Genomic DNA, 11,082 nt, shown 5'->3' on the forward strand with positions numbered 1-11,082 from the left:
AATATATCTGTTATAGCTGACTAGTACTACTATAGATAGGACTATATTTAATCGTATTTAGTTCTTTGTTTCAAAATGTAATAATAGAAACAATAGTATTCTAACAACTAGTATTACTGACTGGTACTTTCTAACAACTAATTCTTACAACTAATACTACTGACTACTGACTACTACTATAGATACGACTATATATAGTCGTATTTAGTTTTTTTACTAAATGTTATAAAAATAATAGTATTCTAACAACTGGTGCATATATAAGAATTTACAATTATTTTTTACTTATAGTCAGATATAAGTTTCATAACATTGTTAAGATAATATATCTATTATAGCTGACTAGTACTACTATAGATAGGACTATATTTAATCGTATTTAGTTCTTTGTTTCAAAATGTAATAATAGAAACAATAGTATTCTAACAACTAGTATTACTGACAAGTACTTTCTAACAACTAATTCTTACAACTAATACTACTGACTACTGACTACTACTATAGATACGACTATATATAGACAATATATAGTCGTATTTAGTTTTTTTACTAAATGTTATAAAAATAATAGTATACTAACAAGTTGTGGATATATAAGAATTTACAATTATTTTTTACTTATAGTCAGATATAAGTTTCACAACATGTTAGTAATTTGTTAAGATAATATATCTGTTATAGCTGACTAGTACTACTATAGATAGGACTATATTTAATCGTATTTAGTTCTTTGTTTCAAAATGTAATAATAGAAACAATAGTATTCTAACAACTAGTATTACTGACAAGTACTTTCTAACAACTAATTCTTACAACTAATACTACTGACTACTGACTACTACTATAGATACGACTATATATAGACAATATATAGTCGTATTTAGTTTTTTTACTAAATGTTATAAAAATAATAGTATACTAACAAGTTGTGGATATATAAGAATTTACAATTATTTTTTACTTATAGTCAGATATAAGTTTCACAACATGTTAGTAATTTGTTAAGATAATATATCTGTTATAGCTGACTAGTACTACTATAGATAGGACTATATTTAATCGTATTTAGTTCTTTGTTTCAAAATGTAATAATAGAAACAATAGTATTCTAACAACTAGTATTACTGACTGGTACTTTCTAACAACTAATTCTTACAACTAATACTACTGACTACTGACTACTACTATAGATACGACTATATATAGACAATATATAGTCGTATTTAGTTTTTTTACTAAATGTTATAAAAATAATAGTATTCTAACAAGTTGTGGATATATAAGAATTTACAATTATTTTTTACTTATAGTCAGATATAAGTTTCACAACATGTTAGTAATTTGTTAAGATAATATATCTGTTATAGCTGACTAGTACTACTATAGATAGAACTATATTAAATCGTATTTAGTTTTTTGTTTCAAAATGTAATAATAGAAACAATAGTATTCTAACAACTAGTATTACTGACTAGTACTTTCTAACAACTAATTCTTACAACTAATATTACTGACTACTGACTACTACTATAGATACGACTATATATAGTCATAAAATAATAGTATTCTAACAACTGGTGAATAGTTATTGCATAACTATTGATGAATATTTTTGAATTACAATTATTTTTTGATTCTAAACTTTAGGTAGTTATATCTAAATTAAAATTAGTAAATCTAAATTACTTTTACGTAATGAATGAATGAAGGAAATACATGTTGACATTTGGATTTGCTAAACTTGAGTTATTCAAAATACCGAACTAAAGATATTTTGTAGTATGTGAAGTATTTTTCCTGCACCGTGGATTTATTACAGGAAGGTGTACGCTATTATTGAGTATTTGTTTTCAAATATTTTGTCGTTTAGATGTTGTTTGCATTGCTATGGAACTCTCTATTAATACTTCTTACGTTTATTTCGGCACTTTGGTAATTGTTTCCATTAACGAAATTATTTTGTAAACCATGCATTCGTGTCCATCCATAGAAGTGAGAAGGATTTGACCCATTTACGGGATAAGTTGCAGTTGACTGGTTTGGATAAGCGGTATTGTAAGTATTTCTTGATCTTATATTATCGGGCGTAACAAAGTGTGGATTATTTGACGTTGCTGTTACTGTTTGCAAAGTTTGGTAAAAATTGTTAGATGGATTATAAGGGTTAACGTTATTATTAAAGGAATATGGTGCGTGTCCACCATAACCATGATAGGAAGCATTCCATTGAGCTGGATATGATGAACCTGCCGTATTCATATTATTATTACCCATCATGTAATTGGCTTGAGGGTTATAATTATCAGCTCCAAAATAGCCATTTCGATCAACTCCATTCATTTGCATATATTGTGCATTATTATTACCTTGCCAATATTGGGCATCTAAAACGTAATAATATAAAAATAGACATATATTTCATATATGAACTAGCATACATTTATATACTTACGATATGGGTCCGGACCATGCAAGCACAGCACATTTGGATTAGAATTTCCGTATTCAAGAACTTGATAAAATGGGTGAGAGTTATATAACTGAGAACTGGGATGAGAAGACAAATCAGTATATGGAAGAGTTGAATTAAAAGGCATAGAATGGAATAATTGCTGCGTTGGTTCATGTTGATATTGATTAAATAGAGTTGGTCGAAATGGAGGTGGTTGAGGAGAAAAGAAAGGACGTGAAGGATGGCGTACACCTGCACCTCGCGCTATATAAAAATAAATAATATGTTTAGTGAATTATTTCCAAATATATATTAATAAATACCTTGACGGAATCGTCCTCTTCTGCCACGATAGGGATTGTATCTATGATTTACTCCGTAGTGGTAGAACTGGCGACGGTTCTCTCCAGGCATATTTAAATTATCTAAACAAATAATTTAGAAATTTTTAATAAAGTATTAAATATTTACTAATTAAGGAACTATCCAACAACAACACTATCATATATATCAATATAAAATTTTCATTTCATTGGTAAATTACTTGATACTAAAAGACAAGTTGAAGAGAAAATGGGTTCAATATAATTCTTTTTGTTGGACGTTAAAGGATTAAAGTGATAATATTGAAACACTAACATGTTTCTGATAGATATTTATCTATGTATCTACAAATTAGGTTATTTTATTGGTAAAATTTTATTGTGATTGAGGTTTTATGTTATACATTTGAACCTCATTAATCGGGGATCCCAAAGGAAGAGCAAACCCACTTGTAAAATGGAGCTTGGATTGAGGGAAAAAAATTTGATTAATAGAGTTTTTTATTTTTACTTCTTAACTTTTCGAATTAAATAACAATAATTTAAATATATACATATTTATACACATATGTACATCAATGCATATTATATGATGATGAGGTACATAAAATATTTTCATATTTTGATTTATATCAATTTAATATTATACACAACTAATTATATAAATATTAATTATTTCATATTAAAAAATATTAATATAATCTTATTATATATAAATATAAATACGAATTTATTGGCTCCAGTGAGACAGTGAGACATGGATTTAGAGAAGTCGGTTTTCCAAAACTTTGAACTATAGAAGTAAAGGAAGACGAAAACTAATATGAATTACAAAAGGTTAATAATATAGCTTACACCTTTAATTTGAAGGAAACGAGAAACTGTGGTGAGTTAGAGAAATTTCGAATCATAACAGTTTCGATTGTGAAAGTTCTGCTATATCGTGGGTACACCAAAACAAAGATGCAGTGATTTATTGAAAAAATAAATTGGTTAGACGTTACAATTTTACTAGGGTAGCACAGAGTGCACGTGTGTGAGTGGATTTTTGATCTTTATTGTGTAAGTACTCGACCGCAACTAAAAAATAGTTAGGTGGTTTTCATTTTGAAAATTTATATTTTAAATGCGCTTCTCCATTCAATGGCATTATTACTAAAATAATCCATGGAATTGTGGATCCGATTAATTATTGAAGCAAGTAATTAAAAAAAAATAACGATCGAAAATGGATAAATGGAAAGATGTTGTCTTTTATCATGATAAACTTTTTTTATAAATCGGGAAATAAATGAGGAATTAAAATGCATCGACATCTTCATACCAATAAACGTGCATCGACATCTTTATACCAATAAGTGTTCAAATATATACCAAAATTGTGATTCTCTGCTACTTGTTATATTGCAAATGAAATAAAGGTTCTGTGCTGGAACAATATAAATAAGGGACGAGATCATGAAATCAATAGCAAAACCATCAAAAATGCAAATAAGTTTTGATGTGATTGATAAAATCCATGGTCTTGTTGGAACATAAGCGTTTCTATTGTCACAGTCAACTTGATATGTTAAGACTATTATAATATATGAAGAGATAATTCATATATACGAAAGTTGATAATGACTTAAATTATACCGCGGTTAATACTCGTATTAACACTCGATCAATAATGAAACCTATGTATCCAATTATGATTGTTTTACAAATTTTATGATGTGTTCAAAATGAGATTCATTGCAAATCCACATCATTGTGGATAGAACGTAGATGAACCACTTTAAATTGGAACCCAAAATGTGTAGACGAAGAAGTGAATTTTATTTGTGGAACATATTCCAAATTGCTATGGTTCCTATTTACAATCAAAAAATACCCTACAATAACAGGGAGATATTTTATCACTCCTTAGATTTGGTTTTTCATATATGTAATAATAAAAGTTTCTGTTTCATTGCAGACTATGATATATTATATTTATTGGAAAGCAAATATAAATATAATATTAATTAAATTTGCATTTTATTTATTAACATATCATTTATAACTGATTTAGTATCTAAAATGGAGTTGTAAAGAAATTTTAGTTCGAAATAATACAGATTCGAACAGCGCCAAAAAAGTGTCTTTGAGTCAGTGACTATTACAGAAGATCTACAACATCGCAAAATATTTTAGAAATCTTTTTTTTTATTTCATAGATGAAAGAAGCAGTATCTGTAAAGAAATATACCATCCCTTAGATGTAACATGAGGGCACGGTTAGGCTATGATTCCTAGTCTTGGTAAAGTTTGTTTTTAGCGACGATAAATGTCCAGTGGATAATTAACATAATTTTATAAATGTTCTTTTTGTAATAATTTTTAATTTACTTAAAAAAAACAATAATACATATTTCTTTTTCAGTTTTTTGTAAAATATTTTATATAATTTTAGTGCAATCGAACCATTTGGGGTGTTTCTATGTGTTCCTCGTGGATGTATATTTGACCTGTTCTTGCGTATATTATTGTGGCTGTAACTGTATTTGTAGTTGGAAGCGCTTTGTCTGATCTCATACCCCAGCTGTTGACGAATGAGTATCTAGATACAAAGTGATTCGGTTGGAAAATAAAGTTTAAAAAAAATTGCTTCAAAATCTCAGTACACACGAATTGACTGCAAAGGCGTAGTAAGTATTTTATAGCAAATGATCTATTATTAACTGAGAGGGTGTAGCATACACCTTTCTTCATTGACCATTCGCTACACCACTGGCAGGTTTGAACTAGTTCCTAGTATGTAATTGGCAACATATTTAATTTGTACGATGTCCTAAATGAGATACGAGTATGGTACGAAGTAAAAGCGTGACTTTTATTAGTTGTTAATAAGATGAATATGCATGGGGGACTTAACCTACGTTTTATACGTTTTATGGTGAATTCTATTTTAAATATTTTACTTAAATTTACTTAATTAAGGAATTTTTTCGAGCTACAAATTTACACACACTCGTTTATGTGTGCAGTTAATGCAGTTACAGATACAGGTACGGGTACAGGTAGAGCTATAGGTAGAGCACAGGCTGTGCATATGGAATATGCAAACTTTGGTACTGGCTGTGCAAAGGAAATTCTCACGTCAAGTTCTGTTAGCGGTCGGAAATAAGTGCAGTCTTCGTTTGAAGAGAAGTAAATTTGAATTGAAAGGAGACTCGGTTAACATAGGCGAATGTGTGCAATTTAATCTAACTTTATCTCTGAATAACACAGTAGAGTAACTACAATTAATATAGAACCAGATATGATTGAAGGTTGTTGCATGCTTTGATCAACCACTTCACATACTTCACATATTCGTAAATATGCACATCGGACACAGGTTGTGTTGCAATCAAATTATATGTTTTTTTTTTTTTGTACATTTATTTTACAGTGAAGTTATGAAAAATGAAGTTTCTAGAATAATTTTACTTGAATAACTCACACTAGGTGAGCTGTAGTCTTACGAGTATGTCTTCTGCATGTACGACTATTTCTTCGATTCGGTGATTTTGGTGCTTTCGGTGCATTCGGTGCATTCGATGTATGGCAATGACTTGCATTGAGGAAGGACTAAATAAGTTTCTGTCTAACTGTTATTGCTGGTTAATTACGGGATCAAATGAACATTATTTCATTGTGAATTCTAGTGTGTAAAACAAATTTTATAGAACGGATTTAACTGCAGAATAATACATAGTACGTTATCTGTTGAGGTTAATGCAAATGTACATACTCAGATGAATGCACTTGGAAATGTTAGAATGTCATGTTATAATTGTGCACCGATGTGTAACGAATTAAAAATACTTGAATGGAATCCATATTCCATATTCAATTCATATTGTGAATCCATATTCTCTTAATATTTTCATGGAAAATTGTGTCAAATAATTTGATCCCAATTAAAACTTATAGTGCATAAGTAAAATAATTCATAACACTGAGTGAACATATAAATAAAAATTACAAAAGAAGAAACAAAAAATTTAATATGATAATATGATTGAAAATTTAAAAAAAAAAGCTTACTGGAAATCTATCGTAATACTTATGTTTTAACACAATCAATACTTTAAAAAATAATCGACAACACTCGACGAGATGGACATTACACCATATACTAATCAATATGCCGAATCTCTGTAACATACATAATAGTCCGGCAAATACAATATGAACTCTAGAACTCATGTACAGGTATTACATCCTACACAAACAACAGACGCAGACACTACCATCCAAAATGACGTATTACCACCGAATATTGACGCATATAAAAAAAACAAAAAATATATACTTATATATATATATATGTATATATATTTTTGCTTGTGCTACACGGCGTCTGCGTTAATGTGTAGCTCTGCCTCAATATTTGATGGTAATACGCCGTTTTGAATGGTAATACCTGGGTCTATTGTTTGTGTATGAGTTATATATATTTATATACATATATATATGTATGTATATATTTATAAATTGAAATAAAATTAATTATTTTATTACAAAAAATATTCGCATAAATAAAAAGTTTTGTTCACACAATATATGTTACAGTATGTACAACTATCTACAAAATATCAAATATTTGAATACTATCTATTTGAATTCACTGGAATAAAATATTTTATGTAATTGCACACAAATGCTTCATATTGCATCGTTACGTAATTGGAGACAATTGATTTTGCTTTAAGTGCCGCCATTTGTAAAAATATTTGTGAGTCTGTGTATACGGCGTCGTTCAGAAAATATCTACATATATATATATATACGAATATGCCTTGTCGACTTATATTATTTAAATATTATATACTTTACAATATATTATAAATGTACATTATTTTTTATTCTATTATATAGATTAATATATATATTGAATATATGTATAGAATACATATATTGAATATATGTATAGAATACATATATTGAATATATATCTAGCCTAATAATGGAAGCAAGCCTATCAGTGTATTAAAATGTTATATTCATTATAATTTCGTTACAATAATGTTAATATCATTTACATATAAAATATAATATTATATGTGATAAAATATATAAACATATATATAAACATATATATATATATATATATATATATATATATATATATAGAAACAAAAATTTGTACAAAACAACGAACAGCGTACCTTGGTATCCTTAATTGGTTCTATGATGCAATTTCTATTGTTGGATAAAGTATATCCTTTCTTTATTAATTCAGCGATTTGCAAACACTAAAAAATTTGACTTGAAAGGAGACTCGGTTAGCACAGTAAATCACAAATTTACGGATAACACTAGTTATACTCGAACACGCCAACAGTCGAAAAGAGACTGTGAGAATGCGAATATTGCCGACTATATCAGAAAAAATGTAATAGATTTAACAAGCGATGATTAACTCAGATTCATCGATAACATTTAAAATGGCATCAATGTAAAAAAAAGATGTATTACCAATAGGAAAAGAAAAACAGCATTCCCAATAATAGTAATACCAATAGACATTCTTTAAGAAAATTAATAAATTATTAGTAGTATTATATATAACACTATATGATGTATAAAATAATAGTAGTAAATGATATAATATAATAAGAATTTATTATATAAAATGATAATAACATCAATATATAATAATAATAACAATATGTAATAATAATGAACATTTTATAATAGTAAATATATAATGATAACACAGTATGATCTCGATTAACGCAACCCTCGAATATTGCAACTCCTCGGTTATTGCAACCTCTTAAATTTTCCCTGATTACCTTTGATATTGCAACTTTTAAAATTGTTTACCGCGAAGAATGCAATTTTAATTATTTTCCCCTCTTGCATTCTTAATATTTTATTTGTCACTTATGTGTATTTTTTGCTCTTCTATACTAAATAAGAATTTGTGAACACACTTTCGGTGCATAAGAATATTTAAAATCATGAAATTATTTCAAATGTTCTTTCTTTACAAGAAATGGATGAGTGGGTCTTTTTGAAAAGTCTTTCGATAGGTATATAAACATCAGATCTCTGATCTAATAGCTTCTAAATTCAATATATTTTAAGTTTTACAAAAAACTTCAACTTCTGTAGTATAGAAAATAGAATATATAACATTTTAATATTTCACCTCAATTATTAAATTTCTCTAAATAAGTTCAACAAATAAATCATTTTTTAAAATTTATTCATAAACAATCCAGCTTCCATAACAACGTTGCTAACTTGGCACTAGCAACATATTAGGTCTGTTCCATGAGCTACTCGTAGTAAAACTCAAGTAAAACACAAGTAAAACACAAATAAAATTTGCACGAAAATACACGAAAATTTTCTGGTGGAACGCACTTGTTACTCAAAGCTACTACGAATAGCTCGCGGAACGGACCTATTATTTTAAAATTTGTCATTTTGCCATATCTAAACCAAAAACTTATTGGTAACTTATTAAATTCGACATTGTATTCAGGAAAAGGTATTAAATTAATTATATTTTTATATGATAAAATCGATATTAGTTTCTGGTTTTGTACTCAAAGTCGATTTTAACCAGCAAAGTTTTAATGTAATAATATAATAATATTAATAAATATTAATAACAAATAATAATAATATATAATAAATATTAATAATAAATAATATATAATAATAAAAAATAATAATAATAAATAATAATTATAAATAAAAGTGAGTGTTTGACACACTTGAACTAAACCTCTCTCTCTTATTCTTAGAGACCTTATTCTACCCAGTGACTACATTAGCATTACTTCGGTATAGGGTCAAACAATGTTGTTTTGTTTCCGTAGAAAAATATTTGTATAATATGTATTTTGTTTAACTTAAAATATTTAGATATGCATTTTTTCCATATATTATCAAAAGTTGTCTTAAATAAATTGCATTTAATTTAAAAAACTTACCTTGATATATATCTTCAAGAGAAAGATATCATACGTTTGGCCTTCCATTTACATGTTGGCATTAAATAAAAAAGCAATATTCATCCCAATCAATTCCTACGCTTTTAAATTGCAATTTTCAGCATATTTAAATCCACAAAAGATATTAATCTGGATTAATCTGAATCCAGATAAATCCAGCATCAGATTTTAGCTTTCAAAAAAATCATCTTCTTTCTCTTTAGATTTTTTTTGGAAAATGTGTATTCCAGGAGAAAAAATTTTTAAGGAAAAAGGAAACTGTCTGCCTGTTGTTAGCCGCAATTGTAAGTCCGCTTCTTAAAAGCCGGCATATCTGAAATAGTTCAAATGTGTTATATATATACGTATACAGCATTATTAATAGTTTTTAAAAAGACTTATATAAAATACATAAGCAAATGGAATATAAACTTTTAATTGTAGTTGAATGCATTACGCTTTGCACTACAATATGCTTTGTCAGCCTTGACTCTATTGTTAATGTTCTAGATACCTAGCACGGCATGGTAGCAGGCCAGTGACGACTGCTCTAAGGTGCGGAGGTGTGCGGTGAACACCCTAATATAATTTGCAAAATGTTAAATAACATACATAGGTATATAAATTTATTAAGTATCTTTACATCAAGAATTATTATTATTTATTAAGTTTTAGCAAAAACAATTAAATATAATTGTCTATGAAAACTCAATTAATTTGCTTCTGTTAGCCGCTATACTTGTTAGTTGTGCTCATATATTTGCAGCTCAAATCACAGAACATTTCTATTATATTTCGTCTCTCCCCTTTGTGTGCAAAGAAGTTGGCCGCACATTCATACGTTACATATGAACAAAATAATGTGCGTGTGCTCCCGTTCGTAATATCAGAAATAGAGATTTATATAGTGGGAATTGTATGAGAGTAATTTTCTGTTCTATTCGAATATCAACTGTATGCATACGAATCCAACATGATGATTTGCCAAAGTGGTTGCATGAGCGGCTGAAGTTTGCAGCTCATCTCACCATACATTTCTATCACATTTCGTCTCTCCCCTTTTAACAGCAGCACCCACGAATTTCTGTTCTTATTGTGCGGGGTACTTGTGCGGACATTGCAAGTGGTTTCGATTTTGTTTGATCACTGCACAAACATGTATGTTTCTAAGTACAAACTCTTTTGTTTGAAAAAATTTGGTTTGATGTTACGAGAATTATGTGAAGTTTTGTTTCTTCCATATTGATATAATATTAATCTTGTATATAAATTATTAATTTAATTTGTTTAATATGTTATTTTGTTAATGAATTGTTAATATAATATTGCGCGAATATATTGTTGC

The 11,082-nt window shown here is 28.0% G+C and overlaps 1 protein-coding gene across 1 annotated transcript; it reads right to left on the reverse strand.

The window, feature by feature from the left end:
• Positions 1 to 1,640: 1,640 nt before the first annotated feature.
• On the reverse strand, positions 1,641 to 8,120 carry LOC119662217 (probable cyclin-dependent serine/threonine-protein kinase DDB_G0292550). Its single transcript, XM_038071793.1, has 4 exons — positions 7,956 to 8,120; positions 2,776 to 2,877; positions 2,453 to 2,716; positions 1,641 to 2,384 (listed from the first exon to the last, which is right to left on the reverse strand). Exons 2-4 carry the CDS (start codon positions 2,864 to 2,866, stop codon positions 1,867 to 1,869), a joined length of 873 nt encoding a protein of 290 aa, XP_037927721.1. The 5' UTR covers positions 2,867 to 2,877; positions 7,956 to 8,120; the 3' UTR covers positions 1,641 to 1,866.
• Positions 8,121 to 11,082: the final 2,962 nt, after the last annotated feature.

This window comes from Teleopsis dalmanni, chromosome X (genome assembly GCF_002237135.1).
Source record: "Teleopsis dalmanni isolate 2A chromosome X, ASM223713v2, whole genome shotgun sequence".
In the NCBI taxonomy this organism is placed as follows: Eukaryota; Metazoa; Arthropoda; class Insecta; order Diptera; family Diopsidae; genus Teleopsis; species Teleopsis dalmanni.